The sequence below is a fragment of the Silene latifolia genome, chromosome 2 (assembly GCF_048544455.1).
Source record: "Silene latifolia isolate original U9 population chromosome 2, ASM4854445v1, whole genome shotgun sequence".
NCBI classification, from domain to species: domain Eukaryota; kingdom Viridiplantae; phylum Streptophyta; class Magnoliopsida; order Caryophyllales; family Caryophyllaceae; genus Silene; species Silene latifolia.
Genome location: NC_133527.1, coordinates 38156519 through 38180774, shown reverse-complemented (window position 1 = coordinate 38180774; position 24256 = coordinate 38156519). Strand labels below are relative to the sequence as shown.

At 35.1% G+C, this 24256-nt stretch overlaps 1 protein-coding gene and 1 long non-coding RNA gene across 5 annotated transcripts in view; both read right to left on the bottom strand.

The window, feature by feature from the left end:
* Positions 1-498: 498 nt before the first annotated feature.
* The window catches only part of LOC141642614 (cysteine-rich receptor-like protein kinase 10), a 43704-nt gene continuing 19946 nt past the window's right edge, over positions 499-24256 (bottom strand). For 2 of the 4 annotated variants that reach the window (XM_074451461.1, XM_074451463.1), the window contains exons 3-8: positions 19399-19533; positions 18819-18937; positions 18151-18361; positions 6805-7042; positions 6219-6369; positions 5460-6042 (exon numbers count right to left, since the gene is read on the bottom strand). In XM_074451461.1, the coding sequence (XP_074307562.1) occupies positions 5716-6042; positions 6219-6369; positions 6805-7042; positions 18151-18361; positions 18819-18937; positions 19399-19533 (1181 nt within the window). In that variant the 3' untranslated portion in view covers positions 5460-5715. Of the gene's footprint in view, positions 909-5459; positions 6043-6218; positions 6370-6804; positions 7043-18150; positions 18362-18818; positions 18938-19398; positions 19534-24256 lie in introns of those variants that run through there. The other 2 variants (XM_074451462.1, XM_074451464.1) reach the window with 2 other exon arrangements.
* Positions 1605-5257, bottom strand: LOC141642621 (uncharacterized). The gene is made up of 2 exons (XR_012543369.1): positions 4809-5257; positions 1605-2504 (listed from the first exon to the last, which is right to left on the bottom strand). It is a non-coding gene; the product is annotated as an uncharacterized LOC141642621 (long non-coding RNA).

Genomic DNA, 24256 nt, shown 5'->3' with positions numbered 1-24256 from the left:
AACACTATTGAAAGGGCAAACTAATTCAATCAAGCAAAACAATCAACTACAAACTCAAATTCGAACATGGATAAACATTCAAGGGTAGATACAACTTTAAACACAAGACCATTAACTTTTTAAAAATCAAAGAACTTACTACCCATCAAAATCAAATACCCAGATAAATAATTGTTCTATATGTAAAACTAAAATTGAAATGAAGGTGTAAAACCGAAATTAAAAGTGTAAACATTAAGAATCAAAACAATAATAAATTAATAACAGAAATAATCGTAAAACTTAATAACAAAATAGTTAAGAACACTACCACTAATAAGCAAAGACCTATAGGTAGAGACGACGACACATCCTGAAAATCGTCAGAGCTCACTTCGTGGGGGCATCATATACAACACAAAACCTCATATCAAAATAAAGTAATAAATGAATTTGACCATCAAAATGAAAATCAAATGCTCAGGACCGAAATCAAGAAAAACAAATAAATTGCTCAAATAATTACTACATGATTGATGTACATACATGAACAGAATGGCGCATAAATCAACAAATTATCACAGTAATTCAAAAAGAAAGACTAATTCTAATCCTATCACAAGTAATTAGAACTTACAACAAAAGTAGTCGAATGGGATATCACAAACTTCCATCATCATCATAATCAACACCATAATAGATAATCGTCATCATCAGCGCCAACAGCAGCATGTCGATCGTCGCCATCATTGTGAGGGTTCTGAATGGAGAAAGGAGAATTGGGTATGGTTAAGGCGCTCCCATAGTCATCATCAAGGGTTGCGCTCCCATCGTCGCCATCATCAGCAGCAGATCGTCATAGCCATCGCGTTAATTCAACATCGTCTTCGTCATTGTGGTGGGATATTGAATGGGGGAGGGAAAACAAGCTGTTATGTGTGGGATATCGTCAAAACAAATTAAAATTAAAATTAAAATCAAATAAATAAAATGAGAAAGATGAATGAATTAGTAAGTTAACTGGAATTGATAGGGGAGATAGGTATGAGGAAATGGAATTTGGTAAGGTGAATTCTGAAATGAGTGGGGGAGACTGAAAGAGGGTAAACTGAGGAGCTATTCTAGGAAGAAATGTGAGAGCACAGTGAAAGTACTATTCTAGGTACAAGGCACATGAGGAGCACGAGAGTGACTGTTCCTAAGGAGTATTTTTGAAACTTCTTGCATCTTAAGAGGTTATAGATAGATTGACTTCAAGTCAACCATGCGGACGACTTCTTGACTTTTCCACTCCAAACCTTCTAGATGGTTGCTTCAACAGTGTGTGTGAAGTGTGAACTGTGATACTCTTATAGTATATCCAAACGGTGACGTATCATTCCATTATCGTTTTACATTCTATCTGGGAGATTACGGATTATCTTTTGTGATCGTTGTTAGATTAGAGGGAGTATATTTTTTATAGTCTGCAAGTGAATAATTTATTGTTTTTTTAATGTTTTTTATTATTTTTTTTTATTTAATAAAAAATATCTAAAACAATTGAATTAATCAACAGATTTAAGTAATGGTATGAAATGTGTATTTTAATGAAATGTAAGACGTATGTTGATTAGGATTTAGGACTTACCGTGTGGGATAATGACTGGTAGGATAGATGAGGAATAATTAACGGCACCAATGTAAAACGGATAGGTCTCATATCGGATATAGCAAGAAGGCTGCAAAGTCCGAGAACCTTCCTTGATATGTAGCCTGCTAATAGCAATGGTCAAGCACCGGTTGCAATTAGACCTGGCAAATAGATCGGGTCGTGTCGGGTTCGTGTTCGTGTCATATGTAAACGGGTCACAATCCCTCCAACCCAAACCCAACCCAATTAAATCTCGTGTCGTGTTCGTATCAACCCACTTACATAAATGGGTCATAAGGCCTCAACCCTAACCCATTAATTTCGTGTCGGGTTCGTGTCGTGTTTTCGTGTCACGTCCATATTTTGAAAGTTTAAGTATATTTATGTGATGGAAGATCAAGAAAAATTAGGATTAATTTAGTAAACAAGTCATTCGTGTCGGGTTCGTGTTTATATAGGTCAACCCTAACCCAACCCAATTAAATATCGTGTCGTGTTCGTGTCGACCCACTTACATAAATGGGTCATTAAGTCTCAACCCAAACCCGTTAGTTTCGTGTTGGGTTCGTGTCGTGTTTTCGTGTCGTGTCATTGTTTGCCACCTCTAGTTGCAATCATCGGTTGATAAGTCAGGTGCACACTGCTCCATCGCGTACAATGTGTCCGATTTGGTAAAATTCACCATTTTTGTCGTGAATTTGATACCAGATTGATTGTTAGCCGTTGGAGCTACCAAACCATTCATAGTTTTCAACATAACATTATTGAACAATGTACCGTTCCCGGTGTGACTGTCACCCATTAATAACACATGAGGATCGACTTCCATTTTGCCAAATAGAGACTCGTTCGAATACCGCACCATGCACTCGTCATACCATATCACTGCCACCTGTTGACGAAAGAAGAAAAAAGATATATCAATTAGATGTGATACACATACACAATCAAACATGAAAAGAATTAATATTACATGCATGTTAAATAATATTCTATTTCCTCAAAGAATAAGAGAAACTCTTATTTTTTTTCGCCTAAAACATATTTCTTAAGCTTAACAAGCTTTTAGTATTTTTGGCATATATTATAAATATAGTGGGTTATTAATGAAATAATCTTTTAAATTTAATATTTAAAACATTCTATATTTTAAATCTTGCATAAAATTATCTACATTCTTAAATAATACGGAGTACACTAAAAATTAAAACTTTATAATACCGTGCAAACACGGAATCTAAACTAGTAAGTCAATAAACATATTATCTATGCAATGATAGGCTGATAGCCCGCTTAAGTATTACATTATATAAAATAAAAAAAGATAGTATGACTAAGCTAAATCAGTAAATCAAATTTGTGTTAGTGATAAAAGAAATAAATTTGAATTTCTTTCATATCGTTAATTTTTTTAAGACTTGTAACTTCCAATTATGTTTAATTAATCAATTTAATTATTGTTGTGCGGAAGCGTGAATATCCCGTGTTGGACCTCTGCTGCATTTGTGTCCACAACCCATAATAGTACGATATTGTCCGCTTTGGGCCAAGCCCTCACGGATTTACACTTGGGCTCCTTCCCAAAAGGCCTCGTACTATTATATTTTGTAGATACTTATAAAGATGATTTTTTCATCTTTATTCTACCGATGTGGGACATGGGTTTGCACCCTAACAATCCTCCCCTCAAACCAAGGACCATCATCTTGACTCGGACTTTGACCTCCATGGAGAACTCCCACACCTTACAGCCTCATCACCTAGACACCCACATCACCAAGTCTTGATAACCTCCCCTTAAACGACACACCATGTGTCTCACGGGGCTTGTGCTACACTTGCGTACCAAACTCCTCTGCATCCAATATACCCTAGACTGGTCTGAATCCACTGCCTCAGCGCGTCACACCGGACCGCCTTTTTGGACTTACCATGGACCGCTTTTGTTGCCTCCATTAAGGATCAGCCCACCTCGCCGGGTCGCTGACGATCTTCTCTTGGACGGCCTGCCGTCTCATCACCATGAGACCAATGTCGCCTTACGCGAACATATTAGCTCTCCCTCGAGCTATAAGAGTTCCACGCCTTATAGTGTACGTCCATCTTCAAGTCTTGGTCCCGATGAATCTCCGTGTCTAGCCCAAGTAGAACCTTGGGCTCTGATACCACTTGTTGTGCGGAAGTGTGAATATCCCGTGTTGGGCCTCTGCTGCATTTGTGTCCACAACCCATAATAGTACGATATTGTCCGCTTTGGGTCAAACCCTCACGGATTTACACTTGAGCTCCTTCCCAAAAGGCCTCGTGCTATTATATTTTATAGATACTTATAAAGATGATCTTTTCATCTTTATTCTACCGATGTGCGACATGGGTTTGCACCCTAACAATTATGACTTAGAAATTCTATATGTTTAGTAGAGTTGCGATGATTTATTTAATTTGGTATATACTTGATGTATTTTTTTAGTCTTAATTTTTTACAAAATATTAATTTAATTATATTTTACAGAAAAATTCTTAGGTCTTTCGGGAGGACTATTAATGTGTCCTCCCTAACGAATAAGGAGCTTTTATGTCCATCTAAAAGTTATAAATATAAAATAAAATATAAGGAAAATATTAGTATGAAGGCTTCTTATTGGTTAGGAAGGACATATTCCCGGATGACCTAAGACAAGTCCATTAGTTTAAAATGGGCGGACATGGAGATCACTAGTCAGCTCGCTTGAACCGGCTTGTACAAGGTATATTAGGTCTGTTGGACACTATTTATAGCGCATGTTCGACCATGGCCGCAAATGATCCCCCTCTATGTTATACAAATAGACATGGGGCGAAGCTAGGATTTAATTTCTGGGGTAGCTAAAAAAAAATTATAAAGGAGAGAAGCCAGGATTTAATTTCTGTCTTAGCCAGTGGGATTTGAACCCGGGGCATTAGGTTGAAAACCAAAGCCTTTACCATCATTTAATGAGATAACATTTACTTATTAGCTATTTAGCAATATTTGGGGTAGCAAAAATCCGTCTTCTAAACCAATTTTTTAAAGTTTGGGGTAGCGACCGCCACCCCTTGCTACTAGGTAGCTTCGCCCCTTATATGGAGAAATTAGTTGTAAAAATTAATTTCCTATGATTAACAAACTTTATCTGTTAATATAAAATTGGAATGGAGACAGTAATATACTCCGTACCTTAGAAGTGGGGCAATATGTATTAGGTAGGTCGGTAGTGGTGGCGGTGGTAACACAATCAGCGCACGAGGAGGCGTTCTGATCACCACGACAGAGGTAAAACCCATAAACGGCATCTTTGGTGCGGTTGCCGGACTCGGTGATATAGAAGCCCGAGTGGGTTTTGGCAACATGGGTTGAGAGTGAGTTGAGGACGGTGAGGTTTGCTTTGTAAAGGCTGTTAGCAGGAAAACTGGTGTTTGCACAAATATTAAACAAGTAGTTTGGTGTTGCAGTTAAGCTTGGAATCATTAACAGGAGACAGAGTGACACAAGTATTAAGGACATGCTTTTCATTACTCTCATACCTATTTTGATCTCCTATGCGTGTGAGTTACAAAATTGTTGCATCTTAAGCAACAAGAGAGGTGCAATTATTATTCCTTTTTTTTTTTTTTGAGGTGGCACTATAGGGGAGAGTGAGAGAAGTAGTGGACTCAGGGGCGTTTATAGTGGGGTACAATTGAGTCCGTTTATCATGGGGATTCAATTGAACCCCACACTGATTTGAAGAAATAAATATTTTGATCAATCAGTATATGCAAGAAAGTGAAAGTGGCGCGGTGGATTAGACTTGTCAGTATATATTAGTGGTTGCGGGTTCAAAACCCCTTGTTAACGTAGTATACGTCTTTCATATATCGAGAAGATAATTTATCTTGTCAAATCCTCTCAAAATTATGTGTACAACCTAATATCATATTACTTTGGCTAAAAAGAGTTAATGAAATTACTTATACAATATAACAAATTCTAGATTTTGAATTTTAAGCGAAATATGCATAAATAGTAAGTTTCCTTTGTCCATATAATGCGGACCGTATTGCATCCTCTCAATATAGAATCCAATGATATGATGGGTTTTCATCTATCTAGGTTCTATTTCACTCACTGAAACATCATTCACCGAGGCTGGTATCGAGTGGTTCTCCGACGATTCAAGTGGCATAATTATCGTACCAGACTCTCCTCCAGTCTTGCTGAAGAAAGCCGGTTGTCCTGGTATTGGAAGAGTGACACTGAAGCTATCTAATGACAAAACTACTGTGTCGATTGATGGCCTACATTCCGCTGACTCTTGGACACACAACAAGCCAAGGTGTACACATCTCATCACTTCTTGGCTCGAGCATGATTCTCGTATAGCCGCGTCAACCAACGTCAAGGGCTTACCTTCATCCCATAGCTTCCAAGCCTGCAGTCATTTGTCATGCACCCTTGAGTATTGTAAATGAATTTAAGAGGTCAAACTACAGACAACTACCATAACAGTATAAGCAAATAAAATCGTTGCATTGATTATTGTTAAATTAAAATACACATCGATTATTAATTAAATACTTAAATCGACCTTAAATAGATAGAACTTACATAGCTTATGAGATCTTCAGCATAGCCTGATTCATAGAATGAAGTATTTCTCTTGCCACTTATAATCTCTAAGACCAACACTCCAAAGCTGTACATATCTGATTTCGTTGAGAATCTACCATGCATGACATATTCTGGAGACATATAGCCACTAAACAACAAACACTCAAATTAAATTTCACAAATCTTTGTATAATACCTCTAATATTAGTACAAGGAACGTGAAACTAGTCAAATTATAAACTAGTCAAATTATTTACGACATAGGCTTAGCATAGAGCAAAACTGTATTTTTTGCTCATTTCAAAAAAAAAAAAAAGTTATCCAAAAATATTTACTACATTGAATTTTATTGTTGGATAAGTTCATCCAAGACAATGAACACTATAATAAATTTAGGTACATTCGATTTATCAAGTCATTTTTTTCGCTAGTCTTTAAAATAAGAGTGGTACGTGTTATTAGCTAGTTTGAATGTACTGTTTCATGGTAAACCTAATGTAATGAGATTTCAAATGAACACTCTTGTAATATTATATTGAAATTAGTTGGGACTAAAACTCTAAAAAGTAGAATTGGTACTCACAATGTGCCAACAACCCGGCTTGTGTTGCTTTGGGTTTGATCACCACCAAAGATTCTTGCCATTCCAAAATCTGAAATTTTGGGATTCATATTTGCATCTAATAGTATATTGCTTGTTTTCAAATCCCTATGTATAATTCTGAAACGGGAATCTTGGTGAAGATAAAGCATTCCTCTCGCTATTCCTTGTATGATGTTATATCTTACACCCCAATGTATTTGTTCTTGTGTTATTGGATCTGTATACCATAAAGTACCACATCATCTAATGTTTTTTTTTTTTTGGTGTTGACCAGGAGTATCCCCTACCGACAGCTGGGGCAATCTCCTTCGGGGTACTGAAGGCAATTTAATGAGTTGACCCCTCCCAAGTTTGGCTTTTTCATTCGCAAGAGTCAGGAATCGAACCCCTGACCACTTGTTTAAGAGATGAGAGCCCTTACCACTCACACCAGCCAACTTTGGTACCACATCATCTAATGTAAGGCTAAGTAAGTGAAATCAAATCGATAAAAAGAAATAAGTGAAATCAGTAATCAATATGGGAGTACATCATTAAAAATAGAACTTTTATTTGACGAAACAAATGTTAATGTAGGCGACAATAGAATTAAGGATCAACGCCCATAAACCCAATTCCGTATCAGTCTATGTTTCTCTAACAAAATAAGTCTAACGGGTACATACCTGCCCGTTAAATTTAGTAGGGTGGTTATGACCATATGCCAAATAACATAATGTAATTCGTTTTTTAATCCTTTCATAGTATTATTATTTTTTTTTTTTACAGAAGGTTGAATAACTTACATTATTGTAAACAATACAGAGTAAGCTACTCGACTAGGTAGCACCAGACACTTAACAACTAAATCTAGCACTACAAAGCCATACATCGAGAATACATAACATTTATATAAAAGAAAAGATGCAATATAAAGATAAGCAAGATAAACGATGGTAGAATAGCAAGAGACGACATCTTGGTCACGAACGCCGGTATCATCATCATTAATACAGAAGACCTCCAAATAACGTCGATACATACAGACGCCGGATTGACAATAACAAGGTGTACTTACGCTCTTGCGAAAAGAATGTAGAAAGAAAAGATGAGAGGCAAGACGATGTCCGCCCTCGACGGAGAAAAATCTCCTACACCTTAGAGATCGCATCCATTCAACGTAGGACAGACGGACCGAGAAATCCAACATGCAATGTGAAACACGAGCTGTTGGAATATGTGTCCTCCGACAATAATGCGATCACGACTGTTGATCATGATGATCACATGTTTAAGTCTCATTAAAATGAATACAATTGGGAAGTAATATTATTACTGTCAACTGGTCAACATATATCGGTAATGATTGGCTAACTAGAGTTTGACATTACTGTCGTGTGACGGTGGTGATCAGTTGACCCCCTAGGTCATACCTAAAGGGCAATACTCTTAATTGATTATTTAATTAATCGTATAATGTTGCGGGTTGATTAAATTACTTGAAAATTGACGGACGATTTTGGAAGTAAAATTTACGTATCATATTGAAATGTGATTAAATAAGATACGGTCTAAGTAATTGAATTGTATCATTACTCGGATGAAATAATTGTTTAATGTAACAATTAAATTGAATGAATTGTTATAAATACAATCAGTTGTGATTTATAAATTGGTAAAATTTTTGGCACAAGTAATTATGAAATTACTAAGTCAATTTTTGTATGTGACGTATTTTTATTAATACGTTGATTTTTAATATGTTAAAAATACATAACAAATATATGTGACATGTGACATGTAACATATAGACAATTGACAAAAATAATATGGAATCCATATTATAGAGTGGGCCGAAAATTAGAAGGATTTAAGCTAATTATAAGTTGTTTGTAATTAGTGGAAAACACAATGATTAAAAGCAAACCTAGCCATGCAAGCCTATTGTTCCTTGTGAAGAACAATTTCTCCATGCATTGGCTCCCCTATTGCCCTCCTCTTACACGGTTTTGAGAAGGCAAATGTGATCATTGTTTTCTCTATAATTTTACCTAATAATATACTAAATGTAAGGTATTATTATTCATTCAATTCACTCATCCAAAATAGAGTTCTAGTGAGAAGAAAAATCCTCTCTTCTTCTCTCTTAAAAACCGAAATATTCAAGGGTTAAGTAATATTTTTGGTTCAATTTTCTCCTTAATTAATATTATACTAGTATTTGTAATATTAATTAAATTAAGAGAAGCCTTGGGTATAAAGCTTGGGGAGAGATCTTGTACTTAGATCTTGTTCATCCATAAAGGAAAAGCTCAAGAACAAGAGAGAAAGGTGATCTCTCTTGTGCCCTAATAGCCGAAATCCACTATGTAAGGACATGATTTCTCCTCTATTTATATTATTGTTTGCATGCATAAAATCCGTTTTAATTTTATGACTAAATTATTTAGACATATATGAGTATGTTAACATGTATATGAATCTAAATTTCCTTCAATTGGTATCAGAGCCATGGTTGTTTGCATGCAAATCGGTTAAAAGTTTTTCCGAGTTATAAGAATAACAAATAAAACTTGTAAAATTTGTGTTATTATGATATATCACGAAATTAATCCATGCATGATAATATTTCTGGTCCTAAAATGTTTTAGGATATTTTGGTTAATTTTTCGGATTTTTATTGTTCATAATTTAAAATAATGGCATTTAAATGTGATTTTACGAGTAAAAATGTCATTTTTGGTCTAAAATTAGCTATACTTCGAATTTTCACTTGGTTTTTGGATATGTTGTTACATATATTATTTTGAGATAACCTGTGAATTTTCATAATTTTTGGACTTGTTATGCTCGAAAAATGAATTTTTCATTATTAAATTCGGATTTAAGTGAAAAATAGGTTAATATGAGTTAAATTTCGAATCTGGTCATAGAAAATTAATATGTTGTCACATGCAATTTTACAAGATGTGTGTAAAATTATTGGCTATAAAGAAGTCTTTTTGCATGATTTATGAATTTTTGAAGAAAAATGGCATAAATAGTGACATTATTAGTGAAAATTAATAAAAACATAATCTATGACTTAGGAAAAACGTCTAATGTTGCATTTTATTATATTTTTCAGATCTAAAATTGAAAAGTTAATGAAAATAATTTTTCCATGTTTTTATGATTATTTTATTAAAAATCGATAAACCGCAACATTGTTTTTCCGGAAAAATTTCGAAATTTTTAACCTAAGATTTTGAACATTATGAGTGTCATGGAATTTTTCCAGAATGTTCATGAATTTAAATTTCAAATTTTGAATTTATTTGAAATTTTTAGATTTATTTGAAGTTTAATAGCTTATTTTTGTAATTTTTGGTCCAATTATGAACAATTTTGTAAATAAAAGTTAATTATGGTCAAATTACTAGTGGAGACTATATTTTGAGTCCTAAGAGGTTAGGGTAATTAACTTATGCATAAATATGAGTTTATGCATTTTTGTGATTATAAAATGTTGAAATCACGCAAATCCGTAAAAACCGAGTAATATACGATATTGGCTAATTAAAAAGCGATTTAGCATAAAAATTGAGCATGTTCATACATATTATAATGCTGCATTTTTCTTTATGATTGTCATAATTTTAATTTATGTAATTTTGAATTATGTAATTTTACTTAGTATGGCCTTAGATTTTAATTGGTATTTCCCGAAATGTATGGGAATATCGATTCGGTTGTAATTTTTATTGTGATCTCGTATCACCGTTTTGTAATTTAATAGATTTATTTTATTTTAGTTACAAATGTATAATAGGAAATTATGTAATTTATTATGTAATTTTATTCATTCCGGAGTTCCCAAAGACGGATTTCTTCAAGAATGGCGATACATAAAGACGGTGTTACCTCGAGATGCGTGCCACAACCGAAGTTCAAGGGACCAATGGAGTTGGTTTCCGAATATGTAATAGTTAAATAGTTTTTCTATTTTAGGAAAGGCCATACTAGGATTTATTTATCTTTATGCTTGCATTTTATTTTATGTCACATGCATCGCTAAATCGCCATAACTAAACATGCATTGTCTTCTTTTATCGAGTTTATCGACCGTGTCAATTCGAATTATCGTAGTTCACCGCTTTAGTTCACTTAAAACGTGATAGATAATAAATTGACATGACCTCTCGCTAAAACAAACAATTGAGACATAGCCTTACCAAATAGTAGAAACCATGAAAACCTATTTCGCGAGGGAGTGCACTCGGCCCTACCGGGTACAAACCTTGTTACGTAGGGGAAGTGGGTGATGAGTGTTAATCCACCGAGTTCATGTTAATGAGGGTTTCATCGGCCATACCGTGCCCAAGTTGATGTGGATTTGGATAATGGACACATTTATTCGAAATTTGGATTGAGCTCAACGGAAGTATTCGCGACCGTAGTTGCATGTGTTCCGGGCTATAGATAATTATTAGAGTAATTTTATCGACCAAGAGTTCTAAAAGTAGAATCGATTAAAATGTTAATCCACCGAGTTATATTGATAAAGGTTTCATCGGCCATACCGTGCCTAAGTCGATATGAATTTGGGTCTTGGAATCATTTATCTAGTTGGGTAGAGGTCACTAGAAAAATGCATAAAACTTGTTTAAATCATACATTTTTACGAGTATAATTAAAACGACATTTGTTTTACTCCTTATATTTTGTTTTGTAGAACACTTCTTTTTCATAACAAATGGCAACATCAACACCAACTCCTAATGCTACACCACTCGCTACTTCATCTTGGCTCCGATCCTTTATGGATCGATGTAAACTTGAAAAGAATGGGTCAAATTTCTCCGAATGGGATGCCCAACTCAAATTAGCCGCCGAAGGTGACGACAAGCTTCGTTACCTTACCGAGGCCTCTCCACCCGAACCCTCCACTAGGTCCACCGCGGCCACTAGGGAAGCCTATGAGGCTTACCAAAAGGAGTCCGCCGCAATGAAAAATGTCTTAATATTTGCGATGGAGGCGGACCTCCAAAGGAGAGCCTTTAAAATGGGCAATGCTAATGAGATTTACTCCAAACTTGTGACCATGTTTTCACAAACTCCGCGGATCGTCCAATATGAGGCGGCCGCGGCATTCTTTGATCTCGACTTCAAAGAGGGACAAAAGGTTAGCCCTCATGTGCTCAAACTCATGGAGCTTGTCGAGACCTTGAAAATTCAAAAGGTTGAAATCCCCAAAGAACTCATCGTAGATAGGATTCTACACTCCTTGTCTAAAGTCAAGGCATATGTGCAATTCCGGGTGAATTTCAACATGCAAGACAAGGACGTGTCTCTTGAGGAGTTGCACAAGTTACTTGTGCAAGCCGAGAGGGACATGGGGTTAAATGTGAACCCTCCCAAGGATGTGCTTAACATAAGCACAAAGAGTAAGGGGAAGTTCAAGAAGAATGGGAGAAAGGGCAAGAAGCAAGCTCCCACATTCACCAAAGCTAAGTCTTGTGAAGCTAGCACCTCCAAAGTCAAGAAGGGTCCTCTTGATAAGTGCCATTATTGTAATGGCATGGGGCATTGGAAAAGAAATTGTTCCAAATACCTTGGTGATATCAAAGCTGGAAAGATCACTCCAGTAGGTAAATGACTAACCTTCTTTTATGTTTCTAAATTCAACTATGGTATTATGATGCAAAGTTGTGATAATGTATCTCCCTTTTTATTGTAAATAGGGCCTCCACCAAGCAAAGACAAGGGAAAAGAAAAACAAGCATGAGAAACCATGAAGAAGCTAAGGATAGCTTTTGTGGAGCCTTGTTTTTCATTGTCTTATTTTAAATTATGTTTTGAATTTTTAGAACTTTAAGTTTCCGTGTTCGACATGGAAAGGTATTTTGGATAATGGTTTGTATTTTGGATGATGGTGACTTGGTTTGCAACCCAAGTCACCCGTTTTATCATTTACCCTTTTAATGTTCTAAATTTCATCTTTAAATTGCTTGCATTTTGAAACATAAGATTATTCACTTAAAGTGATCTAATAGACAAATATAATGACGGGTTTCATTATATGTCCACATGCTTAAGGCTTGTGTATGATCATTTATGAAGCGATTTTGAGTCTATGAACTCTCTTAAAGGAATGTCAATCACCAAGAACTCATATGAAATCAATAACTATTAGTCTATCTATGAGATAGTTCTCCTTATAATTCAACATCATTAATTTGTGTCTCATATGCTATCTTTGAATCTATAGTATATTTATTCTAAAGATAGAGTGGGAGAAAAATGAGGACACAACACACAAGGCAAGATAAAATTGTGTACTTGTGTAAATGAAGATCTACGCAAGAGAAAATGATTTGAATAAAGGTATATCTATTTACATAGTATGCCGAAAAGATGAGATCTATGGTCTCAAGTTAGTTCTATATGACTAAAGAGACCAAGTGTAGTAATCATAAGAGTATATTCTCAAGATAACTACACGAGGAGACCAAAAGAAGTTTTGGATGAAAATGACTAATGCAAAGTCTTAACAAGTTTTTGACTAAGTTCTATATGATAAATTTTGACCAAATAGTTTCAATCATGAGTTTTACTTAAGAGCCTAAATGAAGCAAAGTAACATACTAGTTATGATCAAAATCAAGTTGCAAAAAAAAATTGATATTCCGATATCTTCTATAGCCAACGTTTTAACCATACAAATGTCATTGCTTAACCTCCCTATGAAATGGTTAAATCTCCTTCCAAAAGGGTATTTGCAAGGGACGTATTCTAAATATTATTTGTATTTGAATAATGACATTGCTACACATCATTATGATATGAGTGTGTTAGAGATTTAAAATCTCTTTCCGTAAGGTTGAGATAAGACCACTTCAAAATAGGCATTTTGAAAGGATATGATGGGAACATATATGGTTTTATCCTAGTAACTTAGCAAAGCAATTTATATTTATATTCTTGACAAATTTCAATTGAGAAGTCAATTTCGAAATATGTTGAATTGAGTGGGAGTTAGGAAATTCTCATGTGAAGACATGGAATTTAGTGGGAGCTATCGTCCTTGAATGTATAAAACTCATTACTCATTAAAGAATGACGGGCCAATACCTTCTTTAATAAAGAAGCTTTTGAGTTTTCAATTCTGGATGAATATGGACAATGATGAATCCAATTACATCAAGGGATGTTGGATTAGTATTAAGAGATACACATCATATCAACATTCACATAGGTTATTCATATAGATGAAAATGGAATTACCATTAGCAGTCATGGTCGTTCATTGAACCTAAAAACGGTTGATCTCATGATTATTAGTAACTAATGTTTCCGCCATTAGAATAATCATGTACATGTCCAATTATGAATCATATGCATAAGAGCATGATGATTGATTTGTGAGCCATAACAGAAACGTCATGAATTCTCAAGTAGAATCCGATGAACAATTTCGGTGCTTGACGGAATATTCCATTTATGTGATAAGAGGTTGCACATTTTGTAGAAGATCCGAGCACATATAAGGATTTATGAGAATCCCAAATCTTTCAAACTTGAAAAGAGAAATGAGAAGTTTTGGAAAGATGCTTGGTTGAATAAGAGGTTATTCAAAAACAATCTTTCCTAGTTAAGCTAGGACTTGTGAGAAGTACTAAGCTAATAATCTTGTCAACTATTACAAGATTCTACAAAACATATACCTAGTGCATTGTGTGTGGATGAAATACTTGATCGGTGCAAGTTGTATTATTCATCGCAAATTCGTTCGTTATGAGATGATCGATAAGAAAGTTCTTTCAAGTTAAAGAACCAAAACCAAGGTCGAGAACCTTGATATGTACTTGGTAAGATTCATGCTATGAGAGAGAACATGAATGTGAAGGAAAATGCAAGTGTAAGAAGTTTGAACACATGGACACATGGGATGTTAAACTTCTATTGCAATCAATAAGTGTTTACACTGACGATATACATCACAAGGTTGTAATATGATATTGACTACCCGAGTATGATGTCGACATTTGTCGTTTGAGTTATCATTAACTCACTTTGTACTTTGTTATATCCAAACGGGTTGTAGAGACAATTGAACCCCGTTAAAGTGAACATGGATTAACATTGTTTTTGCCCATAGTTACTTATATGAGGTGACGTCTCGAAGTGACTAGAGTGTGAGGCGATTGATGGCAAGTTCAAGTGCCATAGAGTCATGTGAGATGACTAGTCGATCACATAGGCAGATTGTTAGGAACATTTTGTCGGGCCTAATGACCGCTTATAGAGTTACGCAAATTTATATAGCCTGGTCGTGGCAAGAGCTACTATAGTATTCAAATGAGTCGATTCTTTTGACTAAAGACTATTCGCCTAAGATGGCACGATTTGATTAACTTTGATTTGTGTTACTACGACCTTCGTAAATGGGGTCAAATGGGCATATTTTGGGTTATGATGGCTGTGGCTAGTCGAAGGGAATGAGTGCGATAGGAATTGTCCACCCCTAGTCGGGGTTATAACAATATCTCGGGGCCACTCGAGGAGTAATGAATCGGAAATGCGTGGCCACGCTCGGATGGCATCCGAGTGGATAAATCCGGTCAATCAGTTATTCTCCAGATCGAGGAAACCACTCTCGATATGATCACTTGCAAGTACGACCCAAAGACACCTTGCATTGAGTGGGAGATAGTAATAGGACAAGAGAATTGGTGACGCACACTTGTCGATGACAAGTGGGAGATTGTTGGAATATGTGTCCTCCGACAATAATGCGATCACGATCGTGATCATGATGATCACATGTTTAAGTCTCATTAAAATGAATACAATTGGGAAGTAATATTATTATCACAACTGGTCAACATATATCGGTAATGATTGGCTGACTAGAGTTTGACATTCTTGTCGTGTGACGGTGGTGATCAGTTGACCCCTAGGTCATACCTAAAGGGCAATACTCTTAATTGATTATTTAATTAATCGTATAATGTTGCGGGTTGATTAAATTACTTGAAAATTGACGGACGATTTTGGAAGTAAAATTTACGTATCATATTGAAATGTGATTAAATAAGATACGGTCTGAGTAATTGAATTGTATCATTACTCGGATGAAATAATTGTTTAATGTAACAATTAAATTGAATGAATTGTTATAAATACAATCAGTTGTGATTTATAAATTGGTAAAATTTTTGGCACAAGTAATTATGAAATTACTAAGTCAATTTTTGTATGTGACGTATTTTTATTAATACGTTGATTTTTAATATGTTAAAAATACATAACAAATATATGTGACATGTGACATGTAACATATAGACAATTGACAAAAATAATATGGAATCCATATTATAGAGTGGGCCGAAAATTAGAAGGATTTAAGCTAATTATAAGTTGTTTGTAATTAGTGGAAAACACAATGATTAAAAGCAAACCTAGCCATGCAAGCCTATTGTTCCTTGTGAAGAACAATTTCTCCATGCATTGGCTCCCCTATTGCCCTCCTCTTACACGGTTTTGAGAAGGCAAATGTGATCATTGTTTTCTCTATAATTTTACCTAATAATATACTAAATGTAAGGTATTATTATTCATTCAATTCACTCATCCAAAATAGAGTTCTAGTGAGAAGAAAAATCCTCTCTTCTTCTCTCTTAAAAACCGAAATATTCAAGGGTTAAGTAATATTTTTGGTTCAATTTTCTCCTTAATTAATATTATACTAGTATTTATAATATTAATTAAATTAAGAGAAGCCTTGGGTATAAAGCTTGGGGAGAGATCTTGTACTTAGATCTTGTTCATCCATAAAGGAAAAGCTCAAGAACAAGAGAGAAAGGTGATCTCTCTTGTGCCCTAATAGCCGAAATCCACTATGTAAGGACATGATTTCTCCTCTATTTATATTATTGTTTGCATGCATAAAATCCGTTTTAATTTTATGACTAAATTATTTAGACATATATGAGTATGTTAACATGTATATGAATCTACATTTCCTTCACGAGCCCCCAGAGACAGAAGCACCTCACCACCAACACCGTAAAAGGGACTTGACTTACCACTAAAGAGACGACCAAGGTTCCTATAGGAGGAGGTTATTAGGAGAAAAAGACAAGACATGAAAATTAAAGGAAACACCATTCAAAAGACGAGAAGACCATCACCTCCGACCCCGACCAACACCACCATCGAAGATCCAAAAACCACCCTACCCAACACCCCTCAACCAGAAAAAAAAGGACCCCAGCACACAGAACCTCACTCCAAAGGACCCAACAAACACAACCGCGAAAAGCAGTGACAGATCAGCAAGCACCACGAAACCAAAAAAGAACACCTATTTCACCAAACGACTCCTCCCAGGACCACTGCCTCGCATGCAAAAACCAACCTTTAACGACATAAAATACACACAAGAGAAAAAGGGACCGATAAGATGGGGGAAATGGGGGGATCACCTTTCGGTACCAAACAGACCCAATGAGCTATGCTCATAGACCAACAAAACAAGGACAAAGGACCGAAAGGTGGGGGAAATGGGGGGATCGCCACTCGGTCCAAGCCGACCCACAAACACAAAACGAAACAGCCAACACACAGCTATCACAAAACAGACCGGACCAAAGACGTCGGACCTACCGACAGAAAAACAAAACGACCGGTCAAACCCAGAACAAGGGCACAACGAGAAACACCGGAAGTCGAACTCGATAAAACAATAAGATTCCGATTCACAGCCGGAAACAAAAGACAAACCAGGGGTGGGGGAAATGGGGGGATCACCCCTGGTTGCATGCAAGGTAACCGGTGACAGGACAAGGAGTCAGAAGGGCAGGAACCCCAAGGAAACAGCGACAACAACTGATCAGCCCGACAACCCGCAGAGAAAGACCCGAGAAACGCCTTGAAACTCGGGTTTCCACCAATCGTTGTGGATGTTGTAACAAAGGGAGGAGCGAATCAGGCCACCGGGGATCGCAATAACGAGGAGAGGTGTTTAATCACCGGAGATGGGTCAAGGAAAGACCCCATCTCCGGCGATGGGTAGGGGGGAAGGGAGAAGGTGGATGGTGAGGAGAGGCGGCGGAAGCAGAAGAGGTGATTTAGGGTTTTCTTTTTTGTTTAGAGAGAGGAGGGAGATTTTTTAGTTTAGAGAGAGACGCTCCTTATTGTGTAAGCAAAGATATGATGGAATCCTTTCATAGTAATAGCTCGCCGGAATAACCTAGTCTAGGAGGTTGATCTATCTTTGTCCTTTGACCAGCTAAGCATAAATGAAATGACCATTTTTAACAGTTAACATTATTTAGGAAAAAAGTTAATAGAATACTATACCGAATAGTAAATTGTCAAGACTTTTGTTGGGCGCAAACTCATAGACTAAGAGTTTTTCTTCTCCGGACAAGCAAAACCCTAATAGCCTGGCCAAATTCCGGTGTTGAAGCTTTGCTAGTAATAACAACTCATTCTTGAACTCAGTTGCACCTTGACCTGAGCTTTTTGACAATCTTTTCACTGCTATTACTTGTCCATTTGGTAGTATACCCTATCATGACATTAAACATGCACTTTTATTACACATGTAAGTGAACTTTACAAAACAATATACACAATCTCGATTAACAATTGCATTGTGAAGATTTTATTATCATCGCGACTTCAGTGTTGAGTCTCATGGATCGATGTATGATGTAACATTGTGATTAGGCTACTATAATAGATTCAGGATGAACAACGAACCAAATTTCCTTGATTATTTATTCAATTCATTCATATATTGTTCACATTTGACATGGTCAAACAATGTCGATTTATACTCCTACAATTAATTCACCATTGATTGCTCATATCTAAAAAATTCAGACAAATTCTGGTGGCTTAAATAGAAAGTTTAGAGGTAAAGATATCTGTGAAGTCATCTTATAATCTTTGTTCTCGCGTTTTGTTGTTCGCTAAATCCATTATCCATAGATCCTTTATTTTGCATGAGACGAAAATATTACCTTGTAAACGCTACCAAATCCTCCTTCACCCAACTTATTCTCATCTCCAAAATTATCAGTTGCGGATTTAAGAGTGGCTAAATCATATTGCAAGGAGTCTATAGTTGTGAAATCCTCACCTGTACCAAAACAGGCAAACGAACAAACCTATGATTAAGCAATCAAATACTACCTCCAATTATTAACAAAAAAATTAATTATATCACATTTGGGAGGGAATTAATATCAAACAATCACAACTATTAAACATCAATAATATCGGTCGTAATCAGATTACAACAACAACAATAAAAACACTCTATCCATTTTGGCATTTATATGATTCCGGATAATCATATTATTATTATATCACTCGTGAACATTTAACAAAACTTAGTATGGAGTATTTTTTTATTTTAATTTAGTTTCGGTAGTAGAATAGTCTATGTTAATTTATGGTTGCACTGTATTGCAATTGACCTAGAACGAATCCCAGTATATGTGGCATTTACGATGTTTTCAACAATTTGATTAAAAAAGAAAATTAAATAAAAACAAAACAAAAAACGACTTGCACTCTGTTTTTTTAGGGATTTCTTACCAGTGTCATCGGCGTGGGCGGGAACATAGTTCTTCTTTGATTTTGCAATGACAAAATAGAGGATTATAGCAAGTACTTCTAAGACGGCTGCTGCCACAATAATAGCGATCAACTTTGCTGATGTTTTGCTTTTCCCTGCGCAAGTTTAGTGTTTGCCAAATCAAGCGTAGAAAATTTTAAAAAGTAGGGAACAATATTATAAGTGGGATAATTACAATTAAGAAAGAGAATCTGAGATTTTAGAAACAAAGTCGATTCATTCGTTAAGGAAAATGAGGGTCAATTATTATCCTTTAATTTTGGCACAAAAATCAAGAAAATAGGAGGGACTAATTACTCAATCACATGTTGACCAAATTGATTTTTTTTTTTTGGTGCTTTTGACCAAATTGATTGTGAATGATCAAATTGCTAATCAAATTCATTCCTAAAATAGAAAGGACAATAATTAATTGAGGCACCCAAAACATAATAGGACAGCAACGGATTGGAACGGAGTGAATATTAATTAAGTGTACGAAAACATAATATGCTACATATGCTACAAGAAGTTTTAAATTCCGTAACCTTCTACTATAGCCAACTTAATTCAAGATGATCTCCATAGAGTACAATACGGATGTTAGGGTGCAAACCCATGTCCCAAATCGGTAGAATAAAGATGAAAGATCATCTTTATAAGTGTCTACAAAATATAATAGTATGAGGCCTTTTGGGAAGGACCCCAAGAATAATCCGTGAGGGCTTGGCCCAAAGCGGACAATATCGTACTATTATGGACAGTGGACACTGGTACAGCAGAGGTCCAACACGAGATATTGACGCTTCCGCACAACAAGTGGTATCAGAGCCCAAGGTTCGACTTGGGCTAGACACAGAGATTTGTTAGGCCAAGACTTGAAGGTGGCTCCAGGGAGAGCTAATATGTTCGCATAAGGCGACATTAGTCTCACGGTGATGAGACGGCAAGCCGTCCAAGAGAAGATCGTCAGCGATCCGGCGAGGTGGGCTAAGGCTTAATGGAAGCAACAAAAGCGGTCCACGGTAAGTCCAATGCGGTTCCGGGGCAACGCACTGATGCACTGGATACGGACACAGTCCAGGTATATTGGATGCAGAGGAGTTTGGTACGCAAGTGTAGCACAAGCCCCATAAAGGTCAAGGTCTGAGTCAAGATGATGGTCCTTGGTTTGAGGGGAGGATTGTTAGGGTGCAAACCCATGTCCCACATCGGTAGAATAAAGATGAAAGATCATCTTTATAAGTGTCTACAAAATATAATAGTACAAGCCCTTTTGGGAAGGAGCCCAAGAGTAAATCTGTGAGGGCTTGGCCCAAAACGGACAATATCGCTTCTGCACAATAACGGACATGAGAGAAGAGTGCCTAAACAATAAAAAATAAAGTTAAAAAGGAAAATCACTAGTTATTTGTATTAAGTTTGTTCTAACTTAGGTAGCACGGGCATTCTGTCGTTCCGTGTCCGACATCGTGTCGTACACCGATATCGTCGGACACACGCCTAAATGTGTCGGACACCTATAAAGTTGTGTCTAACTTTATTTGGGCATGTGTCCGACGCGTGTCCTCGGTATTTGGACATCATTTGGAGTGAACGATTTTCTTTAGACGAGAAATAAGCGGTCGAAAAAGATTGATTAGAAAATCGATTTGAGTGGGAACTGAAAATGTGTTTTAGCCAACGTCAAGTTTTACCATCACTTATTTAAAATTAATATCATACTTTTTAAAAAATAAAAAATAAAGCAAAAATAATCGAAAGTTTATAAATATAAAATATATAATTTATTAAAATTGATAACGTGTCCCTTGCCCTAAATTCCATAAGATATCGTGTCACGTGTCCGTGTCCGTTTTGGTGCTACGTAGGTTCTAGCTTCTAACCATGACCAAAAAAAAAAATGATGGATGTAATTCAATTCAATTCAACTAATTCGTCGTTATTACAAAATCAGGTTCTCAAAATCATATTAAATAAACATAAACAGTTATTAATATTTGTGTTGCCAAAAAAAAAATTATTAATATTTGTAGTTACAAATTACAATTAAGCTATACTTTCTCCTACTCGGACAAGATCTCGTATTATTAATAAATATATAAGTGTGGCTCTATTTATTTGACATGTAAGTAACATAAATAATTGTATGTGGTAATAGTGAGTCAGTAGTAGAGAGTAGAGTAGGCAATGGGTTGTGCTGGGCCGGTCCGTCGTCCCTTCCTTCAAAATTGGCCCGGCCCAGACACGGATATTGGGCTCCTCGGGCTGTGCCGTGCCAGGCCCACTAATCCAAACCTACGCCGCGGCCCGCTCAAGACACGGTCATTTTCGTGCTCAGGCCGTGCCTGGCCCATGGGCTTTTCGTGCCTTGTCCATGGGCCGGCCCATGTGCTTTAATATTTTTTTTATTTTAAAAAAAATGTTATATAATTGATATATTTTTTGTACTTTTTGTTTAATAAATGATGATTAATGCTTTAAATATACATTTTATTAAATAGTAATGTACTTTTTGTTTAATAAATGATGATTAATGGTTTAAATATATATTTTATTAAATATTAGTATACTTTTTGTTTTATAAATGATGATCAATGGGCTATTCTTCGGGCCGGGTCGTGCCTTGTGCGTGCCGGGCTCCACCGTGTTTGGGCCGTGCCGTGCCTGGGCACGGATTTATGAACAAAATCGCGTCGGAGCCCGTCTTAAGCCCAGTCGTGCCGTGCCCGTGCTTCCTCGATTTTCTTAAGTAATATAGTATTATAAACGACATGAAAAAGTAATATAGTATTATAAATGACATGAAAAAGTAGAAAACACGTTACATTTTTCTTTAATATTTTTAATTAAATATGTATAAGTCAAATATAAAATATTGATTATGACAGACAAATACTCCGTATTACTTTTAGTTAAATATTTTATATGTTATCTTCTAAATACTTTGAAATTAAACATAAAAAAATAATATTTGAGAAAGTTCAACCTATTATATTACAGGTAATAAAATCTTAAACATCATTATATATAATTGTTTAAAAAAACAAAATGTCCAAATTTCTTATAGATATGTGTGACACATATCACATGCAAGACACAATCAAAACATTTAAATAAGCTGAGTTTGAAATTTATATGTTTGATAGATAAATATCACATGTTATACATAAAAAATTAAAAATTACATAAAATTATGTTCACATCAGCTTGAATAAATATTAATTGATTTGAGACATAAAGTATCGTAAAATGATATAATTTGAGAACTTATTGTTGATTGTTGTATTATTCGAATAAATTTTATTTTGATTAATATGATATTTCACCAGTCACAAATTTATTTATAAAACGTTGATCATGCATAATTAATTATCACTTATTAGTTTTAATTAAAACTCTTACGTATTTTATTTTAAAATATTGAAGTTAAACCTAAAAATATTAAATTTGAGAAAAAATTATTTATAAGAGAAAATATTGAAGGTCATATATGAATCATATAATTTTTCTTTAATAATAATGTTGGAGCTGGTGTCCTCCACAAATTAGTGTGATAACATTTGTAAATCTCTTACAGGTTCACAAGGGTATACTTCGTATATTTAATCAGTTGATTAACGTTTACCTAATAACGGTTGGCTTGCTAGAGAGTTTGACTTTATTATCATACAGATGGCGGTGATCAACTGGTCCCTAAAGGTCGCACCTATAGGACGTGTTTGAGAAATGTGGTTATAGAAATGTAATTACATTGATGCCCAAAATGACTAAAAAGTTAGTCAATGTGTTGATGAGATAATTATTTAATGAAAATTAAATAATATTAAGTTGAGACGAATTAACCGTCAATTCGTAAATTAAATATAATAAGTTATATTTAATTAAATATATATAAAGTTAGTTTGGACGAATTAATCTGTTAATTCGTAGTTAAATATAATCAGTTGTATTTAATATCAACAAGTTGAATGTGTCATAGTGGTAATAGTGAGGGTACACAAGCCAAGAGGTCATGGGTTCGATCCTCACTAGATGACAATTTAACACACTTTATATTTTTGGAAAGACCAAAAATAAGGAAATTTAATTCCTTATTTTCGGTTCAGGTGGCCGAAATTAGGGAGGTTTCCACTTTCCTAATTGATTTCGGATTTCGGTCTATATAAAAATAAAGGTGGAGAATTATTTCTAACCTAATTCTTTTTCTGACCCAGCCTCCTCTTTCTCATCACAAAAAAACACAAAGACAATAAAATTTTACAGAAAATTTTAGATTGATTTCTAGCATAATCAAAGGGTATATCTTAGATCGTCTTGGGTGCAACTAATAGGTGAATATCAATTTTGATATTGTTCTTAGGCCAATTTTGCAAGGACCCGAGGTTAATTCTAAATCTTTTTACTTATGCTTATGTATTTTATTTTATGACCATAGATCATCTTTATTATATCGTTATAATCCTTCATGTTAAAGGGAAGTATACAGATTATTTCCCACAAGTGTTATCAGAGCCTTTGGCTACGATTTTAATTTTGATGATTTTCATAAAATTTGTATGTAAACGATAAGATTTTCGAGAAGAAAAAAAAATTAGGGTTTCGATTTTTGGATCGAAATTTTTTTTATGCCGTTTTTTTTCCTGTTTGATGATTGTTTTTCCATTCTATTTTTCATATTATAGTTTATAATCAGTTAAAATCATCATATGAAGAATTGGTAGTTTTTGATTTAATGCAGATTAAGTTACAGTCAAATGGATTCATCATGTTTATGATTAAAAGATTGTTTTTGCTATATAGTTTTTGGCATATAAATTAATCATGTTTATTATTTCA